This window comes from Ammospiza caudacuta, chromosome 1 (genome assembly GCF_027887145.1).
Source record: "Ammospiza caudacuta isolate bAmmCau1 chromosome 1, bAmmCau1.pri, whole genome shotgun sequence".
NCBI lineage: Eukaryota > Metazoa > Chordata > Aves > Passeriformes > Passerellidae > Ammospiza > Ammospiza caudacuta.
In genome coordinates, this window is record NC_080593.1 from 55,009,578 (window position 1) to 55,034,181 (window position 24,604).

At 36.6% G+C, this 24,604-nt stretch overlaps 1 protein-coding gene across 1 annotated transcript in view; it reads left to right on the plus strand.

Annotated features, from left to right (window-relative positions):
- VPS41 (VPS41 subunit of HOPS complex) overlaps positions 1-24,604 on the plus strand; it is a 112,013-nt gene that overhangs the window by 50,026 nt on the left and 37,383 nt on the right. Inside the window, exons 6-11 of the mRNA XM_058825332.1 lie at positions 1,538-1,600; positions 2,735-2,800; positions 11,921-12,040; positions 15,519-15,665; positions 16,877-16,943; positions 23,482-23,579. Coding sequence (XP_058681315.1) covers positions 1,538-1,600; positions 2,735-2,800; positions 11,921-12,040; positions 15,519-15,665; positions 16,877-16,943; positions 23,482-23,579 — 561 coding nt within the window. The remainder of the gene's footprint in view (positions 1-1,537; positions 1,601-2,734; positions 2,801-11,920; positions 12,041-15,518; positions 15,666-16,876; positions 16,944-23,481; positions 23,580-24,604) is intronic.

The following is a 24,604-nucleotide window of genomic DNA, read 5'->3' on the forward strand; positions in this document are numbered from 1 at the left end:
AATATATTTACTTTGTCTTCTTGACCGTCTGCAGGAATTTTGGGTGTTCTTGGGCCCTGAATTGATCTCTTTTGAGCAATTAAGCCTCACATTTTGTGGTCCATTACTGATATTTACTGACTTTATTCTTCAGGTCTCTCTCTAAACGGATTTATATTTTCTCATTACTGTTATTTTTTTATTTTTCTCCCTGAAGGAATCACGATGGGAAGAAAGAAATAAGGTTGAAAGATTTTTTAGAACTTTAGAGTCCAATGCTGAACATGCAGAGCAGAATTACTGAAGGGATTACCTTTTCCAGAAAATTTTCCAGAAAATAATGAGAGCCTATCTGAGAGCATTCTTAAGTAGATTTTCTGTCAGATACATTTCCTCACTGATCACTCCATGGGATGCTCTTTTTTCTCCCTTCCTCCAGTGGTGTTCATCCCTCCTTGGATGAGTTTGTTTCAAGAATTTTTGACAGTGGGTGGAAACCTCTTAAAAACATAATGAAAAAACAAACCATTTATTATTCTTCCTGGAAAACATAGTTAGTAAATCAGTTACTAATTTCTGGCCATAAGTCATCAGCCCCATTTTATTCCTAAATTCTGCAGGAACTAGGCAGTTAACTGTCTCATCTGAGAGTAAGGAAAGGGAATATTTCCTATTGAATGGGGAGACATGAATCCAAAAGAGGGCTGTACTTAAAATAATCTGGAGGTACCTTACTCTGTAGTCATATCATCTAATAGCATTTCATTAACACTTGATATCTCTGTACTTGTTCTGAATTAAATGGAAGGAAACATTTTAAAAATCTGTTCATTCTCTTGACAGTAGAAACTTTTTTTTAAATTCAGTGTTGATGCTTCTTCAGATGGATTAATTCTGATAAATATGATTGCTTATGGTTGCAACTCCTTTGCTGACTCTTAAATGTACTGATACCTCGATATAAGTGAGAAGGGAGGAATCTTCAGAGAAAGAAATTTCCAGTGATCATGGAACAAAACAAAATAGCACTGTATGCACTTGGGAGGAGGGGAGGATGCCTAGAAATATATGGAACTTGGATTTCAGGCTGGTTTTGCTTTATTGTCACAAGTTTCTTTTCTTATGTAAACCCTGTATTGCCTGGAGGGAAAAAAAAATCCTACCATTCTTTCTCAGAAAGGAAGAATTTTTAATTTATTTTCTCCTGAATGTTATTCTGTTGCTCTTACCATAGTTAGGTTGCTATCTGTTAAACAGATTGGATCAGCCTAAAGCGAAAGGAACTTATTGTTTTTACTGTGATTGTAACAAAAAAAAAAACAAGAGGAAAAATATTCATAAAAGTATTTCTGTACTGCTACAAATATTAGAGATATGTCACTGTGGAAGACCAAGCCATATCAATTAGCTCTGAATTGTTAATTGTGCCTTCCTTTAGGAAAATAAATGTCATGTTAGCATTCAAATTAATCTTCTAGTTGTTAGGTTTTTACTTTCAGAATTAATTGTTCAGTGTATATCAGGTAAATAATTTTCATTTTTCAATATACTTTTTCAGGTACAAGTGTTTGGATTATATTCAGCAGAAGAGTTTCATGAAACATTTGACTGTCCTATTAAAGTAAGTGCTTGTTTTAATCTATAGTAATTATGGTGGTGTTGTCTTTAATAACAGAAAGGTCACATGCAATATAAATGAAAGAGAGGAATATCACTTCCTGACAATGTTATTCAAGTAACTAGGAAATAGTTTTCTATCTCAATATAAAAGCTTTTGATCTGGTTAGGTAGGAAGAAAGCCAATCTATGTTTTGTAAGAAGTATTATTGAGTTTTTCAAATACAAAAGGAAAGTGAAAGAGAAATTGTCCTGTTTCAGGTGTTACCCGTCTCACCATATTTCTTTGTAGATTTGTGATACAAATTCTGAGGGTTCTGCTAAATGGGAGGTCAATACTTTGCAACCAGTTCATATCCATTAAACCTGCCTCAAAATAAGGCAATGGGCAGTGATACTGATGTGCCCTATCTGAAGGGAAGACTTGAGTTTAACTCTGCTTTAGAGAAGTGTGTCTGTCTGGCTGGTGAAAAAAGGACACCTACTAGGCATATGGGAAAATCCAGTACTTTTTAACAGGAGATATTTCTTGCAGGAGGAAAGGCGATATGGGCAAATGTTTGCATTTTGCTGCTTGGGGTCTTCCATGTTGCAGCTGCTCTTTGGGGTGTGGGGGAAAGGAATGAGATGGTTAAGTTTTCACACAGGCCAGATGTGAGATGCCAGACTTGCCTCCTAGGGCCTTCACTGCTCATACAGCTGGATCTCCACTCTTGACATTGTAACACATAAGGCAAAGAGACTGTGTAAGGTGCCACACGGTGTTGTCCTCTGGCAGGGCTGAGGTATGTGTGCCCTTCAGGCAGGCCCCAGACCAGATTTAACTGGGGTAACTTGCTCACAGCAGTCCTGTTCTGATTGGTCCTAATTCTGCAGCTTGCTCTACAAAAAAGTAGCTGTTCAATGCAACATGATGCTCGGTGTCACCCGTGTCCTGCAGCATATAATATGAAGAATTATCTTCTAAGAAAAACAACCAAGTGTCTGAAGCAACTAGGCTTTACTTCAGAGAAAGAACTCAGCTGTAATACTTGATAATTGACAAAGGGTTATCTAGTTTAAAAAGTGATGTGGTGCTTTATGTAAACTCTTATTTAAGCCACAATCCTCTCTTTCCCTTTTCCCCCACCATCCCCAGATTGTTGCTGTTCATCCTCAATTTGTAAGATCCCACTTCAAGCAGTTTGTAACAGGAGGAAAAAAGGTAAGCATTCATAATGAACTTTGGCTACCTTTAAATAGCCCTTGATATAGCTCAGAAGGCTATGTATGTGAGTTATAACACCTAGAACAAAGACACTTGCTTTTTCCTTCTGTTTATGCATTGTATTCTAAAACATTGTTAATTAGAAGTGACTTCAGAGGGAAAGTGCAATTTTTATGTTAAAAACATGTCACAACAAGTTGAGATTCAGAGTAGAAATACCATTCTGTCTAGATAGCCTGAAAAAAGAGTAATTTATATGTCCTGGGCCAGATTTTCTCCATTTTAATTTGTTGAAGTGGGAGCAGAAGTTAGACCTTAAAACTGATCGTGTTATCTGTGGGTGATTTCTTGGGATGGAGTTTTGTTTTGTTGTTTGGAGTTTTATTTTAAGGAAATAAACGCAAGTATCTTCATCAGCTCTTGGCCATGGTGAGGGGTTTTGTTGGTTTTTTTTTAAATGAACTGAGGGGAGTTCTTGGTATAGTAGAGCTCACCCCGTTCCAGGCACTTATATCTCTAGGTAGTCTTCTATTTGGATTCAGTCGGTGTTTTAAATGTACATTAAGTGTCTTATTAGTGTAGGATACAATTCTGACTTCCAGATTGCAGGTGTTTCCATGTCCTACAGGTATCTTATATCACATTGCATATTTTCAGTCAAAATATGAAAAGTTTTATTTGGAACATTTTCTTGAATTCATGGAATTTTATTTGCCTTCTGTTAAGAGTTAAGGATGAACAATCCTCACAGATGCATCAAACCAAATGCCATTGCATTGCTCTTACTAGCACACAAAAACTACAGGCTTCTAGTGCGGAATGCACCTTAAATTTCATTAACAGTTCAGTAAAATGTTTCAAAGCACAGCTGTGCTTTAGTTATTTAAGTGGTGTGTGTGCTTGACAGATTTTTCTGGCTGGTAGAAGTTGGTGTTGTCCTTAAAATAATGCACAGTCAGTATGTGTCTTTGTCAGCCACCAGTTTGTGAAGCTTTTTAGTGCTGATAAAAGGGGCATGGAAGGAGAGGAGCAAGGAATTAATAGAACAGGCTCCGTCAGGTGGTAAAAGATCTTGCATTCACCTGATGCCGAACAGAAAAAAACATCAGGGAGTTAACACATTCTCTTTGGTTATCTTTGATTACTTGACAGGTTGTTTTATATTCTGTCCTCTGGGGAATGGTATACTCATTCTTAATACATTCATGCTTTGCTGAGGAACTTTCCTCCTCAGAAAAACTTTAATTGACATCTTAACATAAGGTATTTAGCATTGAAGCAAATGTCACTTGACACCTGAAATTTGATTTTATTGGTACAGAAAACCAACAAACAAAGCTTTTAGCCTTGCAGTAGAAGCCTTTCCCCTTCTCTCCTTTCCTCCAAAAGGAGCATATGTACTTCTGTAAAAGCAACCACAAAATGCTTTTTGAAAATTCAGAAAGCTAAATTCCACCTACTAAGAAAGCTACTTTCTTGCTTTTTCTGAACATTTACGCCTCTCCTGAACTGTAAAGCCAAAGTGTAGTATGGAGGCAGCAGGAAGCTGAAGAGTGAGGAGAAGCAGGCTGAAGCATACAGCCTCAGGCTGTGGACCTCACCACTCTCTCCCTGTGTCTGGGGGATTGTGCCTACTTGAACAATGTTAAGCAACCAAGGTGAGCTCCTTCAGGGAAGGGGACAGTCCTCCTGTGGCTCCTGAGGCCTGTGCACTTTTAGCCTTGGCATGTATACACTAACTTCATCCCTGATAGCTGGCAGTGGTGGGAAGCGTGTTGCCTGTTGTCCTCATCCACACCAAGGTAAGAGTAACAGTAAGAGTATCTTAATTTTGGAGCAAATGTAAAAGAAAAGCTTTGCTTAAAGCTCTAATAGTATGTTCCTTGCCGGAGCTCCATTAAAAAACATGATATATATAATGTGAACTCTTAATTCAAAAGCTTGCTGGATCCATTTTTGTTTTTACTTTCTGAGAATGGTGACATAATGTATGCAAGCAATTTTAAAGTGGAGTGAGTTTTTTTGTTTGCTTTGCCTTCATTTTTTTGGAAAAATATTCTTCATAACAATATAAAATGTGTAAAAAATACATTTTTCAGTTCAAAGATCCACTCAGGGCATCCTGGAAATATTAAGAGATGGAAGTGGGAAAAAGACCCTAGCAACATGCTTCAGGGATGCACATTGCAGGTCCTCAGTTCCCTACACAGGTGGATGTCTGGAACTTGGGTGAATTGCTGTGTAATGCTGGGATTTGCTACGTCTTAGAAGCTCAGCCTGACCTAAAGCTGACTTAAGAGCAGTGCTCCCTAGGGTATCTGGGGTAATTATTGTGTGTTGTAAGCTTAACTCTACTGTGCATTTGTTTATATGGTTGCTTAACTTTGCTTAAGTAGGCATATAGAGAAGCTTTTCTCTAAAATGTATTATGAACTAATTGAATTGTTTGCATATTAAAGCATTAGTTTTTAAAAGAAAGGAACTTCTGTTAAAATTGAGATAATATATATTGGGTTGGTAAAGCTTATTTCACCCGTTTTCCTAAGTGAATTTATATTATCTGTGCCTAGAAATAAGGCAGGTACTGTGGAAACTGACACTGTTGCAGTGAGAAGCACTAAGTGCCATACTAAAAGGAGGTGCTTCCCCGTTCCCCTCCTCATCTCTGCAATTAACCACAGCACCGTTGTGCTTATTTGGCAGATGACTGTAACCCTGAAATAATAATACTGTATATTGTAAATAATAGGGGATTTCTGTCCAGAGCAGACAATAGAGCTTCAAAGCAAGGGAGAAAAGACAAATACTGTGTTATTGCAGGCCATAACCTTCTACCTTTTAAAAAAAGCTCTAATCTCAAAAAATAACAGGGTAAAAGCCAGCTAAATGAGGGTGGTAAAGCTGAAAACAAGGTTTTCTTGATTTAACTCTTAGAGTGCTGGTCTTCCCCAATACATCAACTAAATAAATGTTTTTGTGAAGTCCAAGTATCCATTATGTCATGAGGGTTAAACAGACTGAACTAATAAAGAAAGAAGACTGAAGATTATTTCAGATGCAAAGTCAAGGTATCAGGTACTGTGACTTATGTAAAGACAAGGAGAGCAGGAAAAGTTGAGATTCCTCTCTTGGCAGAGACATCATCTCTATTAACATCAATAACTAGATACAAAGGTTTTTGTAGGGAAACATTTAGGAGAGTGGGTCCTCTGGAGTGATTGAGTCACCCTGCTGAATGTGTGCTAATGAAGGCGTTTTTTGAGTCTTCTCAACCTAGCATGGTAGTGGGGACCCAGCACAAATTAAGCAAATGTGTTCTGAAGTATAGGAGTAGAATATTCTGTATCATAAAGGGCTAGGTCTCCTCATTTGCCTAGGACATATATTTTGTATAATAAATATTGATTTTCATGTCCACTCTGAAGCATTTTAAGGGCTAGAGAACCAAAATAAAACTGATTTACCCAGTGACTGTCAACAGTGTCATCTCTCTATATCTATCTGTGTCTATAGCTACACAACATATTAATGGGTTTTTATATATGTATTTGTTGAAAATATATATAAAAACCTTTTTAATAATGTCTGTGTTTCTTTTGCTGCAGAAGATACACTATAAGAACTGATCTTCAAATACAGATGTGTCTATGTGTCTGATCGTGTTTGTCCCATTTATCCTCCTAGAATTAACATTTAAATATATCAATGCTTGTGTTTAAATATTAGACTCTTTTTTCTTTTATAAAAGCAGAGAGAACTTATTGTTATCTGGGGGAAATTTCTTATTAAAGAAAAAACAAACAAAAAAACAACCAAAAAAAAAACTATTTCAATGTCAGAATTTTGGACCCATGGTAACTCTTGCCTGAAATGCAAAACAAGACAATCTAAATTCCTTTCCACTCCAGGTGGAGCAACAACATATACAGAGAAAGCATGGTGATTGCAAACAGTGCAGAAGTGGAAAGAGAAAAGCATTGTTGAGGATCTGTGACTGCTGTTAGGGGTAGTGGAATTTCTATGTTAAAGTCAAGGAATGTCTCAGATATTTTTTTTTAATTGTTGCGTTTTAGTGTCAGCAGATGCACTTTGTGTAGTGAGTATGTAGATGACCTTACCTCTGAACCCTATGATGTGTACTTCATAATAACTGAAGTACTTTGACAAATTATTAAATTGTCAGGATGCTGTTTGCAGCACAGTCCATTTTTAGAAAGCAGATAGTCAGCTGTTTGGCATTATGTTGGGTAGAAGAGTTCCAGACAAGAAAGGCAGATTGCTTTGTAAGCTATAAAATGTCACTCAGTAAATACTCAAAGGTCTGATTTAAGTGAAGAAGGAGTAAATACTGTGGCAATTTCTGTCCATGCATTGGATAATTTACCATAAGCAGGAAACAAACTGTAGCAGCAGGTAAACCACAATAATACTGGTCTGTTTTTGCCTTGGCTGCAATGCATAATGCCCAGATGTATCCCATATTATTAAACAGATGAGACTTGGATATGTAGTGTGTCCTGTTTGCTTAATAAGCTTTGCTTACATTTCTTCTTTATGGGTATTTGGATAGGTGTTTCTTCTTTTTCACTAAAACAAAAATTCTCCTTGTGCAGCAATAAATTTGGTTTGTGTAAAGGAAATGGATCATAGTCCTATGTGCATGCAATCTATAGTTTCATGTTTTACAAATGTCTGTGTAGAACCCTTTTTTTCATTGCCTGAGGTGGCAACTGAAGAGGATCTAAGTGTATGAAATGTGTCTCTCTGCCTGTAAGACGGCAGGATTTGCTTTTCAAGGTGTTAATTCTGTAGCTTTTTTTGAATAAGCAACAGCTGGAATGTGGCAGTTGAGTTATTAAAAGTGAAGCCTAATAAAAGTCCTGTGGCATTTGTTTGTATTAAACATCTCAAAATGTCTAGCTCCTCTGTCCATGAAGTACAGCAGTAGCTCCTGTTTCATCTCTCACTGTTGCCATCACATACCTCCTGATACTGCTGTGTGCCTCTGCCTCCTTGCTTGATTTCCCTTGACTGCACTTGCTGCCCTCCTCTCTGTTCACATCCCAGCTCCCTGCACAACATTTTGTGATGAAATCTTGAAAGCTCATCTTCAGCCACAAGCTTGAGGCTTACGTTATTCTCTGTCTTGTTTGGGCTCATTCCCGTCCCATCGTCTGTTTCAAATACAAAGTATAATTTTTTATTGTTGCTGTTTGTTTTCCTAGGGATGAACTATTAAACAGTAAGTCTTCATGAGGCATGCTGTTCTGTGTTACTCTCTGGTATCTGTTAATCTTGACTGTGCCTGTAAATATTTGTTATATGCTGAAAACAATAAATAGCTGTAGTGATCACTTGTAACCATGGAAATAGCATTTTAGATTTTTGTGGTCTTGCCTGGCTGAGGTGAAAGTGGTGACAGAGGCACCAAAACACAGGACAAATGCCAAAGATAGGCTCATTCTCACACTTAGACAAATAACAGGACAAGGAAATTACAGGGACTTTTTTCCTAATTTTGATTTTGGGAGATAAAAACTGATCCAACAGTTCTGCAGTAGGGAATGGAAAAGTGGCTCTTCAGTTACAAATTGAAGACTTCAGTATTTTTTTCTTCATTTCACTTTTTCTTCACTAAATCTTCTTCAAATCTTTACACAGAAGTCACTGTGTTGAAACAAAGTAGTGATGCTAGGCATCATTAAAAGTGTGTTTCCTTTGAAATTTCTGTGAGAACAGACAGATTTTATTTCAGTATATTGAAGCTAGTAAGTGGTAGTGAGAATAAATTAAATTGAACTACTTCACCATGTTGATGCTTCCAAAGTTGCAAATCATTCACCTTTTTGTTCAGAGGATTGGGAATTCCTGTACATAGTTTGAGACCAGGATTACACGTAGTTAGTGTTAATGCTAATTGCATGACAGGCTCCATTAAGTCCAAGCATTCATCTATTCTCTTTCCTGAATGCACTCTAAAATGGAATGTTGAGCTCTTCTTGGTGTAGATTAATCTCCTGTTGATAAAATATATGGAGAGATTTAGTCACTAATCCAAAATATGTATTCATGTATTCACTAATCAAACTTTTTTTTAAAACCAAAAAAGTGTCCTGCTCCACCTCTTGTCTCATACATTTCAGTGTCTCATTTTTCTTAATGATCTGGTGGACAATATGCAGTTAAGACTGGCAAAATAATTAGTGAGCTAACAGAAGATTGCAATGTGCTGTGAAACAGTGTGGGTGGGGACCTTGATGCTAAAGGTTATTTTATTTTAGCTGTATTATCAAATTGCAGTGCATGCAAGAAACACTGAAAGAGTGTTCTAAGCACAACTGTATTGTATGTAACAAAAGACTAGAAAGTTTTATGAGAGCAAATGAAAAACAGGGAAAACAAACTATTGCAGAGAAGTCAAGAAAGTGGAATTTTGGCTGCTGTTGAAATATAAGTACTGTGAATGCTGACTACCATAATTTAGGATTTATGCAAATAAAGTCTTAAAATATTTTTCTCCTACCAAAATAGAGGGAGGTGGTAGGAAGAGCCCCTCCAGAAACCATGGATTTCTTCTTACAAGTCTTTTGAAGTTTTAAATTACCTTCTAGTATGATCAACATTTCAATGTGGAGACAGAAAGGAAGGTTAAGAAAGAAATTAGGCTCTTCATTTTGAGAGAGATGCTTTCAGTAGGCAGCAGTTCCAAAATACATAGGAAAATTCTGGGTTCACAAATTCAATTTCCAGGTGCCATTGCTCTAAGAAATAATAAATAAATCACAGTGTGTATATCAACAGCACACAGATAATTGCACTGAAGAAAATTTAGTTAAGCATGTTTTGAGATTGCATTTTTTTTTTAAAACCACAGTGTGAAGAGCCCTTTGGCCTCAGTGTTTGACCTATTTCAGTTGCTGATCTGAAGATGGGAATGATAGGGTGTTTCAGTGATTCAATTTCCATCCTTATTATAGCTGATACCAGCCTGTTGTCTTATACTACCTTGATCTAAAAGCTTGTATTCGTAGGGTTGAGCATAGATGGAAGCAGGATTTTTCAAATTACCTTCTCTCTTCAGAAGAACTTTCTCAGATCACTTACTTTTCCTTGCAGTTTGTTATTCAGAGTCACAAAGAAGCATGATGTTCCCAAACCATGAATAACAAAAAAGATGCAAATTGTCATACCAAGTTTGCTCTGGATTTTGAGTATAATAAATTAATTTAAATCACAATTCAGTCACAAGCAGAAAAAATTCCAAGTACAATTAATATAATTGACATCAGCTAGGTTTCACATCATCCACATCAGCTTTTGGATCTTTTTCCAGTAAGTCTCAATGCAAATACCATGTATTTTGCTGCTGTCTTTATTGCATGGTATAAGCATCCAAGCAGCAGTTCTTCTTCTTCTCCTTAGGAAAAAAGTAATTTTCAAGTCTGGATCAGCACAGCACCTTTTTTTTTATGGCATCTTTAGCATCTGAGTGGAGATCATTCATTTGGGCTGAGGGCTGGTCCTATGCTTAACATCTACCTACCAGTCTTCCAATGGAAATCCCTCCATATAGCACTGAATTGTGGGTGTGGATGTTACGCTGCTTTCAGTGGCTTGCCCTGGTAGCTGTAAAATAATGTGTTCTGTGAGAGTTACTCAGTAACCTTTTCATATGTGGGAAAAAAAACTATACTATCTGAAAGTTGGGCTTTCATGTGACCTATGTGAAGGACGCAAAATCATTTTGCTTGAATTAAAAGTTTGATGTCTGCAGTGCAATTCACACAAAAATTTCTCAATAGACTACCCTACCTATGCTTGCTTTAAACTCTTGGAGAAAATACTTGTCTTCTGGTGCCATCTGGTGGCTTTAGGAGACAGGCAGTCTGATAATTGCCATTAAAATCTTGTCTTTTGTTTAAAGATCTTATTTTAAACAACTAATATCTTAACACTTTATGTATTCATCCAAATACAAGTGGTGGGAAACCATATATAAAAAGTGCATACAGCTGGATCTCAGATAGGAAATATTAGCAAGAAGAGTACTCCATTTGAGTTTAAGCATGGTAGAAATCCTTGCAGACAGCTATTTCACACCTTCCAGTGTGAGGTGTGAGCTCGGGAGCTTGGGTTCAGGTTGTGCATATCTTTGTATGTGGGTGTACTCATGCAAAAGTTAGCAGGACTATGATCTCAGTAGATGCTTCAGCTTCATACTTAGGTATACCTCCAAGTGCTGCACTTTGCTTCTCTCAGAGTGATTCCTTGTAATCCTATTAAATAACTTAATGAGACATACAAAATCAGAGTGTTCGGATTTGGAAGGGACCCACAAGGATCATCGAGTTCAACTCTTGAGTGAATGTCCCATAACTGGATCCAACCATGCTTCAACTAACCGATATGGGCTGTCTTTCTGTGCGGACTTTCTGCATGTAGTTGGGTTTTTCTTTGCTGCTGAATAGCATCCCATAACATCTCTTATGCTTTTAGATATTCTAAAATACCTTCCTTAGAACCTGAGATTACCAGCACGCAAGTTTTACAGTCAGCAGCACTTGTGGTATAGTGCAGTTTGCACATGTGGGACTAAACCACAGTATCTCTAGACCCCGTGGAACACTGTGTAGTTCCACATGGAGGCAAGCAAAAGGTCACAGGCTTGAGGATCTTCTAATTTTCTTTGACTGCTTATTTTTTTTGGAGGCAAGGAGCCTATAATGAGATTGATGAATGTCAAGATCAGTGAGGTGACCTGGTTTCTTTAACAATTTTCTGAACTGTTGTCACTAGTGCTGTAGACTTAGGTTTGGAAATACCCTAATTTCTTTATCTTTAAAAGGTAAATAATTATTCTTACTGTTCTTTGGAGAAACTTGATGAAAGGCCTTCTGATTAATATTTTTAAAATTTAACAGGAATTCTGTAATATACAAGATGTTTGATGTAAATACAGTATAGCGAAATGTTTGATGTTTTTTGCTTTTGTTTTGTGATAGGTGTGTGTTTTTCATTACTCTTAATCCAAACAGAGTAAGGGATAATGTAGAAAAAATAACTTCAATGTCTGCATACAGTACTGTGACAAATATTTATTGTTGCACTTCTTCATAGTTGCTGTTATATGAAAGAGGTTGGATGAATAGATGGAAGCCTTCAGTTTTACATGAAGGGGAAGGAAATATAAGAAATATAAAATGGAGAGGGCACTTAATTGCTTGGGCTAATAATATGGTAAGTATTTTTCACTTTCATTACATGTACAAAAAAAATTTCTGTGTTGCACTGATTATTGACATTTTTCAATGCTAATTGCCAGAATATTCAGGTGAAAAGCTGTGAATTTGTAGAATTGAGTACAAAAGGCATTGAAGAATAGTGGTTTATATGTTATTTCTTTCTGGATATTTCATATGTTGTTTTCTGCTCATTAGTCAGGGTTCTCCAATATGATTGCCACTTCTGAAGAAATTAGGAAAGTAGCTCTACATACCACTGTGATGGTCACTAATGTACACTGTTATTAATTAGAATTTTGATTAGTGCAATTTATTGAAGCAAACTGAGGAAGGAATGCCTATGTAATTCCTCTTTATATAAATAATAGAACATCTCCACTCTCTTCCACCCACCCAAAAAAATAAACTGTCTGGATTTTGTCATTTGTACTGAAATGACATTGTCATATGCACTTTCACTATTGCAGATTATAAAAAAATACAGTAATAATTTCTCATTTTGTTAGGCCACTAGAAGAAAGTTAGAACAAAAGAGGCCTATTTTTTCTAAGTCTAAGTGTAATTTTAAAGGAAACCATTGCATTCATTCTGAGTGTTACATTTCACCTATCACAGTATGTTTAATTGATGGGTCAAGCTCTATGTTTTGCAGCTCAGCAGTGAGGGATATGTTTTTAATGTGTATAATGTCTAAATTCCAAAGTACTTTTTAAAATGTGTTGAAAGTACTTCTGAAACACTAGCTTTATTTTTCTATTGTTTTTCCATCCTAAACAGAGGCATTTATTAAAATATTTTAAACCATTGTTCTTTTTTATATTTCAAAACCAGTTTATTATGAAATTGCTAAAGGCGGACCTTTGTCTATTTGCTTCCCTTTAATAACTCTGTTAGAATGGAAGCTTCACTGAGGGCTTGACTGACATAACATTAGATTATTTGAAGATTTTGTTCTTTTCAGATCCATATAATTAAATACATATTCTAGGTATCTGCTGGAATGGATAGGACAAGAGCTATCCCTAGAGATGATGTGCCACAACAGAACACAGAGTACTAATAAAACATTGAGAGCCATCTGTCAGAGACAAAAAGCCATGATCAGGGCCTATATTTCAAAGAAAAATGAAATGACATTTGCCCTCTAAAAGATTAATATATTTGGTTATTGTCCTTTCTCTTCCCCTTTAATTTTTTAAACTGCATTCTCTAGCAAGGTTTTGTGTTACACTTCTTTTTTCCCAAATCAGAGAAAATGTTTATAGCCTTGCTTCTTACTGTGTGTGCATGTCTACCTAGTTTTTTATTTAGGTAAGGTCTAATTCTGCTTTTCCGATGCATAGGTAATCCAAGTTTTCTGCTTTTCCTTGCCTCTTCTCCTTCCTCCATGGCTAATAGTGCAAGTTTTACAAACTGAGACATCTAAGGGATAAATCCTTAGAGGCATTTGGCTGCTGGACTCCCATTTGGACAGGTTTTAGCTCATTCATGATGGGAAGTTGACTGTGGAAGGCCTTTCAATTCATGATGCAAATGGCACACCTCTTAGAGGAGAAGCCACTACTCAGGCATTCTCACACCATTCAAGGAGTCACACACACACTATCCCACACTATCCCACACTTTAACTTCAAGGACTGGAGTACTTTTTCAGTGGGCAGCTCCAAAGGGCCAACAGGGACCCTTTTGATTCCTTGCTCACTTCTTGTGCACCTGCTCGCAGACAGAGCATGGGAAATTACATAGCAACAACTAAAATATCAGTGAGCCATCAACATTGTTCTTACAGTAAATCCATAATTCAGCACTGTACCAGCTACTAAAAAGAAAATGAATAATTAATTAGCAGCCAAAAACAACAGGTGTAAGTTCAGAGCTTACCACCCGAGACTTCAAAAAAATCCAGCTACTTATGCTAAGCAAGTAAACCTAAGCAAGCAACATACTATAGCACACGATATTATAACTCTAAGTAGCTTACTCCTATGTAAAACTTAGTATATTAAACAACTGTCTCTCAACACTTATAACCAAAGAAGATCCTACACTGTTAGTTTGAAAGCTACTTCAAACAAGAGCTGGTCTATCCCATATAAGATTTGCTGCCATGTAGAAAAACAGAAGGTGTGGTATGGGTCACTAAAAATCATCCTTGGAGACAAAGTGATAAGATTTATAAAAAGCAACTTTATTAAAATGCAATTCAAGCAAGATTAAAAATTGTATCAGATGAGCTCAGAAAACACAAAGGATAATATTTTTTATGTTACTTAGAGATCTGCGTTCTGTACATTGCAGATGTTTTGGTAAGTTGTTGTTTGTTTGTGTTTGTTTGTTTGTTTTTGTAACCTTGATGTCTGCTAGCTGATGAGTTGCTAGTGGAAGTGTGTTCCATGTTCACAGTTACTCAGTGACAAAGATCACTGAAAAAAAATCCCACACCCACCCTCATACCACTTACTTTGTGGTTAAAAAAGAGGCAAAATCTGGCTTAGACCATAACCCCCCTGGCTTAGACCATGACTTTTAAACAGTTGTATCTGTGTATTTGTACAGCTGAGGACATAGAAACTCACAATGAGGGGGGACAGAAATAGGCAGGGGAATCTTTTAAATCAGTTTTGCCACTAGGAAAATCCTAACATGGCATGGCATCATGGTTGCTGACCTTTCAAGGTCTTTTCCATCCCCCTTTTCTGTGATTTGAAGACTCACTCTCTAAGACCTACCAAAACATTTTATTTTTGAGACTTATGTTTTAAATTATGAAGAACAAGTCATAACTTATTTTGAAATTAACCTCCATTTTGCTGTTGGAAAGGTTATAGCTTACCTTGTCTAAATGATACAGAAAAATCTAATTATTGGTTCTTTTTTTCCTCTGTCTCTTGAATGACTTTAATCTTCCTGGGTTTTAATTTCTTGTTCTATTAGTGTAAGAGATTTCCTGAAGAGGGAATAAAAAAATCACAGAAAGTTAAAAAAAAAATTAAAAAACCAAACATTGTTTAAATATGCTCACTTTCCTGTTTTAATAAGAGTTGAAATGCATATCTTGAGACTGAATTAGTTTATCTTAATGTACTGTTGCTTTTCTTTTTCCAAGGTGGAAATTTCTGTGTCTCTGCAGGGACTGTTGTGAAAAGGCTGGGATTCATTTGATTTCTCCAGGAGTAGCACCAGCCTAATAAACCAAACTGGTTCATGACTGGAATTGCTAGTCTGTCACTCATTCACTTAATATGTCTTTTTATTTGACATGTGAATTTAAAACATCTAAATTACTCTGATCCCTTTACTTCTTTTGTCACTTCCTGGGTTAGATGGGGTTTTGTATCAACAGTTTTTTCTGGTGGCACACTCAGCCCTGCTCTGAAATTTATGCCATAAACTGCTCTGACTGCCTTAGCGTACAAAATGGTGAGTAGGAGTTTGTCACACTGAATAAAATTCTCTTGGTTTTAAACTTTCAGGGTGTGAAGATACTTGACATGATCTCCAAGCAAAGAATTACCAACGTGCCTCGAGATGACATAAGCCTTCGCCCAGATATGTATCCCTGCAGCCTTTGCTGGAAGGATAATTTAACGCTGATTATTGGCTGGGGAAATTCAGTAAAGGTGCAATTACCTGTCTTTGTAATAAATGCTTGCTGTTATAACAGACAAACAGAGGATTGTTTCTGAAAAGTAAAGACAATCGAAAAAAATAGAATTTGGTTTGACCAGTGTTCAGAACTCTTGCTGCCTTAGAAATGTCATTGGACTCACCCTCACTAGGAGGAGGAGTGATAGGCACCCAGCAGTCAGACAGATCTCAGTGTGAGGGCATGCAGTGAATGTATTCCTCAGGGACATTTCACTCCTTGGAGAGATTTTGTCTTTGGAAAGCTTTCAGTGTGCTGTTGAATTCATTTCTTTGGACTAGCATTAAGGAAGAACAACTAACCATGAGGTATTTTTGTGAGGGGATTGGTTTGGGGGCTGAGGAGGTTGCAGCTGCTAAAACAGCCACATGATTTTGGTCAACCATGGGGGGAAAAAAAGGGTGGGTGGCAGGACAGGCTGCTTAGGGTTTTGTTATCTTTCAACAGGAAACTGGCATTTCAAACTTGTGTGGTGCAGACTGATTATCATTTGCTCAGACCAGCATATGACATGAGTTTGTTACAAGCCTGTTAGCTGTTTTCTAATAACAGACTGCTGCATCACTGCACAGTGGGAAATTAAAAGTGCCTGATAGGAATAGATGGAAAGGGAGGATGGAGTGAGGTAGGTGACATGTAAAAAGCTTTTGGAGCGTTAAGCTTAGAGTTTTATAAATGAGGAGGTTTGTCCTAAGTTTGTCATCTGTCTTCCCCCTTCTATTTGCCTTCTAAATGCTTCACAACATTTGGTTATTTGCATTTCTTTGTATATACATACTCCCCTCTTGTAACTGGGAGGAGCAATAGCAAACTTAGTAAATAGGAATCAGGTACCTTGAAAGGTAATGAGACACAAAATGTGAGAAGACACCAAAACCAAACTCATAAATAAATGCCTCTGTGAAGAAACCACAGTGGGCATGTATTTTCATATTTCTTTTACGTGGTCCTATGTGGTCCTCTTCTCTTCCAGTGTATTTATAAGGCTGTGAACTACGGCCACTACTTTTCTGTGTGGTTTTCTTTACTGATGCATCATTACTGTTTCACAGCTTGTGTTTTTCAAAATAAAGAAATCCATATTGGAGAATTCCCAGAAATTGCTTTTATTATTGAGGCAAAGGTAGTGTCATTTTAGGAATTACAGCTTCCTTATTGTAACAATTCAAATCTCTTGTTTCCTAGATTTGCTCAGTAAAAGAACGGCATGCCAGTGAAATGCGTGACCTTCCAAACCGCTACGTGGAAATAGGTATGGTTGTATGAATTCACTCCTTCCCAAAAAGCTTTAGAAGTCTTCTACATGCTAGCCAGAACAAAACTGTTACACTTTGGAGGCAACATGTAGTTGTAACGTAAATGTCTCTTCATTTTTAGTTGCTGAGGTTGTCATAGTGCCCTCTTGCCTAGGTGTGAGGGTTTTTTCTAGAGAACCTTAAGTTCTGTGATGATGTAATATCAAAGATACTTGTGTGAACAGTGGATAACTTAACTTTCCCTTTATACAGATTCCTTTAGAGAACTTGAGTTTTCATCTTGCCTGAATGATTGATGGTCACTGTAGCAGTAAAGAGAAAATAGATACTACTTTATTTGATTATATGTTGTTTGAGTACACTATTCATAACATTTTTCTCTTTTTTTTCCCCCCATAAAAATCTCTGGTGTAGTGCTAGGAAATTGATTTTAATTTATTTTTGTTTCCTTTCTTGGTTTTTGAATTTCATATTTTCATTTGCTTTCTTATTTTTCTAGCTAATCTGATGTGAATAAATTTTTATTATTGCTGATTATTGGAAAAGTTCTTGACAAAGTAGAATTCAAAGAAAATTTGGAAGGGAAGTGGGGATGTAAACAAAAAGACACAAGTGTCCCCAGAAGTGTCTGCTGGGGAAAAGATGTATCTAGGAACAGATAGTGCTGGCCGTCTGAAGATAAGCAGGCCCTCTGACTCTGCAGATCAGAGTGGGAAACAGTTTGTAGGCATTGATGCTCCCTTGATTGTAGTAACATGAGATTGTAAATAGGGTGTTCAAGCAAGATCCTGAATCATGTCTGTTTGGAATGGTGTATGGCATATGTGTGTGTATGCTCTGTTTTCTGATTTCAGGAAGGGACTGTTCTAAAAAAGCTTCTGAAAATCATCTAGGAGACTTGTTAAGCTCTGCAGGGAGTCTGAATACTGAGAGATTGGTGGTGTGCCTGAGAATTAACTGAGACCTGAAAGCTATTTGATGTTTAGGATTACCTAGTGCAAACAGACTATTTAACTGCAGAATTCTAGGATATTCACAATAATTTTAACAAGTTTGATCACGAGTTTTAGCCTCAGATCTTGTATATAATATTTTATGTATCTGTAAGTAGCTTTTAGAAAACAACTAAATTAGTTTGGTCACATACTGACAAGTGAACAGAGGTAACTTCTATTTCATCTGTAATGTGCTTATATGGATGGTGCTAGTTTTAGGTGACTGTCTATTGGAACTTGATTAAAAAGCATAAAAAGTTGTCATTGGGCTATTTAGGTGCAGACATGAAGGATAAAGACTTTCTCATCTTAAAATTTCTGGCCTGTGGTTTTCTCTGTAGTATAGAGGACTGGTATTTGATCTCACTTAACCTGTTAATGATGTGCTTGAGATTTTATCTTCTGGTTTCAAGTCAAAGCACTGAAATTGCTTTGATAAATGCCGTCCACGTCACTCTAGAACCTGGAAGGATTGGGACGGGAAAGAGAGAGACATTGTTTGTTCAGGTCTCAGTATAAATTAATAGTCTTTCATAGAGTCACACTGAAAGTCTTCTTGACTGCAGTATATCATGCCATAACATCCATTTCAATTTTACTTCATCATTACTTTTCAAAGGTATAGCCAGAAAATCTGATCTTATATCAGACCTGCAAACAGTATAGGTTTTTTTGCAAGACCACTAATATCCAAAGTGAATGTATAAATTTATATGCTTGCATAAAGTAAAGAATTTATACAAAACAAGAATATAACCCTTCAATGCAAGAACAATTGAGTATCCTTCAAATATTTTGACTCATAAGATCTTGTCAACAGACTTAGAAAAAGCAAAACCCTTAACACAGTATTACTTTTGTCATGTTTAGTGGTGTGGTGTTTTTTGAATTTTTTTTCTCCCTGCTTTTACAATTTTTCACCTGGAAAGAAAACCAGAAGTGGAACAGGAAACTTCATAGTTGCTTCTTTGGTCATCAGGGTAATACATATGGAGTCTATGATAAAACAGTGTCCTGTCACATGTCAACAGTTTCAGGTTTATGCTGTTTTAAAGCCATTCTGAGGGCCCCTAGTTCTATAGTGGTCTCATAGAAAACTGTGATGGCTTTAGTAGATAATAAATGCTCCTTCAGTACTTTGCAGTCCAGTGAACAAGGAAACAGTATTTCCTGCATTGCAATTTAGGTACATAGGATCCTGTTTAACAAAGTACTTCCTCATCTTCTGTTTGTCTCAAGAATTAGCTGTACTTGCTCTAAGGTGGTAAATAATTTCACTATCTGCTGTGATGCCGAACCCCACAATGTGTGAAAGCTACACCGCTGAACTGTTCTGCATGTTTTATCTTAAAGAAGATAATGCTGTGATTATCTGTAGGAGAAAATAGATGAATTATACAAGTCTCATGCACTGAGATTCATGTGGCATTGCTAATTCAATTTACATCTTTCAGTATATAAGTGGTGCTTTTCTTCAGTAATCTTACTATTGTTTTTGCTACAGTTCATTACCTCTGAGAGTCCCCATTCAGTGTCAAAGATAAACTCCGAGTGAGTGTTTCTATTTAGGTTTAAACATATGTTAGCTGAGCAGATCCTATCAGTTCAGCTCTGTCAGCAACTGCTGTGAAGTAGTGTATTGATTAGAAGGTATTGGTATTGAATTACAGGCTTAACGTGGACTAAATGCCATTGTGATCCTTCTTAAAGAGTGCTTGACCTCTGTGCTCACTCCTGAAGCGTGTACAAAAGCTGTAATGCTGCACAGCTTCTGCTCTGAACAGGGAACCCTTCCTCAACTGGACCCCAAGAGAAGGCTCGTTGCTAAATAACTAATTAGACTTTCCAGTTAATATAATACCTTTTCAAAGGAAAATAGGAAATTTAGTCTTCCTTGGCCTTGGCAGGATTTTATATACTTTTATGGAGAAGTACTTAATCTCTGCCTCAGTTACTCGTGTTGTTAATGATAGCATAAAATAGAGATAAACACCAGAATTATGTAAAAGACTTCAAGTTCATTATAGAATTTCTGTTCAATTTACTTTTGTCCAGATTTTGTCTGAGGAATCTCAGCTTAATTACAGGTACAAGCCAGGCAGCAATGTCTCTTGAATGCTTGTCTCCCTTTGCACTCTAGCGAATTTCCCACAAAGCAGTTTTCTGGTTTAAAAATTACATGTTTCAAGGCTATGCTTGTAACAACATATCTGTATGTTTTACAAGAGAGTAGCTTCACACCTGCATGGCAAGTTAGCATCATGCATTGAAATTGCACATTTCAATCTGAATACATGGGAATATTTATTTTCTTGTTTGTAAAGCGAGATTAATGGGATCTAATGTGCCGACATATTTGTCTTTATGTAGACGGAATGTAAGGCTTAATTGATGAATGTGATGATCAGGAAATTTACTTCATAAGGTGATTTATGCAAACATTTCATTTAAGCAAGTCTGCTATACTCTGAGAAGCCAAAAAAAAAGAAGAAAAAACCCAAACCTAGTTATATAGTTGATTCTACTTAGACTTTTGTTCATCTGTTTTGCCACAAGCCAAACTTATAATTTATAAATTTCTTCATAAAATGAGTCAAAATTCTTCAAGATTTTGACTTCTTTGTCATCAAACCTCAGAATTTCTAAGCCCCAAAATTCTTCAAGACTGAATATTTTTCCTGTTGGTTAACAAAGTGTTCTTGGTTCAATGGAAATAAAGAGTTTTTCAGAAAATCAGCTTTGTAGCTTAAGTGATATTTAAGTGAGGCCTTTTCTTGTCCTCTAGTTGGAACTGAACTCGCATACTGTTGGGGGGAAAAAAGTTATATTTTACGTCGAGTGCAACTCCATGCACAAGATAATAGCTAATCAAATCGTGCCATTTTGTATTCTGTTTTGGTTTGCATAAATTACCTAGCTCACTAAAAATATCTGCAGAATTTGTATTCATTGTTATAGGTCACAATGCACCATACCCTTAAGAGTGCTCAAGATGGTATCCCCACCACCAATGCTTTTAGGTGGAATCAGAGGTAAAACACTCTGACTATAACCAAAGTTTTACTCTTCAAAATCTGCTGTGGTAAAGCAGGGGCTGCTTTTAGAGGTTTGACTAAACAATATTGGCTCCTTTTAGTTTCAGTGTCGCGTACGCGTGGATCTTTAAATCCCAGAGAAAGTGGCTATGCAGTTTAGGTAAATATTATAGCATATATAGTTTCATTTCTGTATTTTAGTGTATTTCATACATTTCATTTAATGAGCAGCAAAAAAGATTTACAGGTTTCTTCATTTGGCTTCCAGGTAATTTATTTGACATCTGTACATAGATGCTGAACATGGAGTAGATCCACTGTCAGCCTGTCTTCTATCTTCTCTTATGACAGGCATAAACATGTATGACACATGGCCATACCTCAGTCATTTCCATTTACTTCAATACTGCATTTGTTTTAATTATTTTACATCCTTTTCAAATTAACAGCATTTCTGCATTGCCTTTATGTTGGATTTCTTTTCCTCCTTGATCACAACTCAGTGTCCAAAGAGTAAGTCAATTTAACCTATTATTGTTCTGTGCAGCTGTTACTTCCATCTTCTTTTTTCAGTAAGACTTTTTTGATTAGCAGCATCAAAGGTTTTTATCAGGTCAAGAAGCACTGTCTATGCCAGTTATTCTTTTTTCAAGGCTGTAGATGCAGAGCTAGACCATTGTGTTTCAACAACGCCTCTTGAAAAAGATGAGCTAAGAGAAAGCTGGTGGTGAAACCAAGGAAACTATATTCTGTTCAAAAACAAAACTTGAAGTGGTGATTCTTATTTGTTTGTTTATTTATGTTTCACATATCAGTACTTCTGTTGATCTTAAATACACCATTACATTGGGCATTACAAGCATTTTCACTGGCAAAAAGGACTTAAATTCTAATATAAGACAAAGAAATACACATGGATTTTAAAGCTGTGTCTATAATAATTATAAATGCTAATTCACCTTGCTCTTTTCCTCTTCAAATACAAACCGCAATATTTTACATGCCTTTGAGACCGTTCTCCTAGCCCTTCTATAAAGCTGAATTTAAAGTTTCTTTGATAGTATTCTGGATTTCACTTTGTTTTTTCTTTTCCATGTTTTTTCTCCAGCCTTCCATATTCTTTTAAAATGCTAAATACTAAATTTTAAACTGAGAATAAGGTATGTAGTAAGGTATCAGTTTTGAACTGATTTGTTTTAAATCATCACTGAGAGCAACATGTGACACAGTCAAAGTAATCTCATCAGTCTTGTAGGCTAGAGCGAGATAATTATGTACATGGTTACACATGTGAACCTCTTCTCTGTGAATGCATTGAGTGCTCTACCCCTGTGCTATAGTGTGGTCCTCCTTCAGTGATGCCAAAGTGTCAGCAGTCATTAAAAGAGAAACTGTGCTTGGTTATTCCTAGAGAGACAGGTGTCAAATATATACTCCGTTTCATTATATTTTTTCTCCTTTTGTGAGAGGACAATTATTTCTCCTGTTCCTTCTTATTATTTTAGCTGAAGAAAATCAGCTTTATTTTTAATGTCATTATGCTGTATTTTCTGTTTGCCTTGCTAGAAAATTTTAGTAAATATATATATATATATTAGCAGTTTAATATGCTGAACAGTAAGGAAGGAAACTTTTTGTTTCTTACTTATGCTTAGATTCTCCTAAAACCATGTTTTGGGAGAAATTAATGAAGTATCTGATGCTTTTTTAAAAGCTTATACTTACAAGGCTTGCTAATGTAAGCACTTGGATGATTCTTGTTTTTGTCCCAATGAAAGAGGAGTTCACAAAAAGTGGTGCATTGTAAATCCAGCAGAATAAAAACAAAGAGCTGTTTGTGGCAGAGGTCTCATTTATTAAGTCTTTTTGTAAATACAGTTCAGCTCTGTTTTTCTTTCTCTTTCTTGAAATAATCTCATATAACTATCTCGATTTCAAGACCAATTTCAGAAAAGTATATTTTCAGTTTTATGAACAAGAAAAGGTACTATGAACTGTTGTTTTCTTTGTAATGATTGTATCTGTAAATTATTTTGTGATGTTTAAAGTGATGATAAATAAATAATGATCTTTGTGTTTTCCTGTATACCAATAGATGTAGCAGGTGCAATTCTCTTATGGCCACATGAACATGCTATGGATATGCAAACCAATGAAGTTGTACTACTTATCACTTATTTTATTGAGTTTGATTTTTGTTTTGCTTCCTTTTTCAATGTGATTACTGAAAATCAGACTGCACCTTCATTTCAGATGTTTCATCTCTAACAACCTGGAGCACAAACATTTCCTTTTGCAAACTTTAATGTAATTTAATCTGTTAAATATAGATCTTCATTTGATCCAACTGGGAAATCTCTGGGTTTGTTACATGTGTTGAGTCTTCAGTTCTCTAAAGTGGTGCTGTATGGTGTTGATTGTCTCTGAAAATCAGCAAGTTTTTCTTAGGCAGTAGTTCATACACTTTCATGGTTTTGAGTCTGTTTTTCTTTCCTGTATTTCAGTTTTCCAATTTGACACCGAATTCTACGTCAGTGGACTTGCACCTCTCTGTGACCAGCTTGTTATACTTTCATATGTAAAGGAGATCTCCGAAAAAACGGTAGTTTTTTTTATCTCAGAGTTTCTTCACAACATTAATTTGGCCTGTGAGTTGGGGCTTAAACTAGTCATACAAATATGATTATCTAAGAAAAAAATTGTAGTCTGCTGGTAGTGAACAGTGGAATGTCTCTGATCCATAAAACAAGGTCAGTGGAGGTGATGTTGAAGACTGATGTGCTTACCTCTCAGAAATCATGTTGGGTTCCTTCTTTTCTTGCAGAATGCAGAGAAGGTCTCTAGCTAGTCCTTCTTGCTCTTTTTTTCCTTCCTTTGTCCGTCCTCCCCCCCCCCCCCCCCCCCCACAGCTCCTTTTTCTCTCCTTTTCTCTCTTCCTGATGTTTCTGCACCAGAAGAAATAAAGAATCTTGTTTGGCCCTAAGAGGAGCTTGCTGACACTGTATCTCAAAAGAAACAAGAGTAGGGAAGTTGATCAACTCAAGCATAAGAGTGACTGTGGAGTGGAATGAATGATTGTGAGTGAGTGGCATCGTCTCCCGTTCTTCTGAGATCTTTAGTTGTGTACCATCAGATCCATGTGTGGAGAGGTAGAATTTAGAATTCTTGTCAGCTGTCTTTACTGTGCATGGACAAGTGCCGTGTCTGTCTCCAACATTGATTTCGTATTGCCAAATAAAAGGCAAGGCAGTGGAGGAAATCCTTGAAGCTGCAGTGTGAGAATGGCAGATGCTCTTGATCATCTCTTTGATAAGCATGTCTGCATTAGACAACCATCACCATAGTAACCTTAAGAAACTGGGTGCACGAGTTGCTAGGCAATGAAATGCTGTAGGTTCAAACAAATGCATGAGCCTTCTGAAATCAGTGGGGTTAGCTTCTAGTTCTACTTCAGGATGTCAGATTATTATTTCTTTATTTATATTAAGGAGAAAAATAATGTCACAGCAATGTTTCCCAAAAGAGACAGCACAGTGTGGGAGAGTCGGTGAAAGACAAGAAAGCAGACAAATGGGAAAAGGAGGGGGGAGGAAGAGGTGGCTGAAATGCTAGGGAGCAAGGAAATTG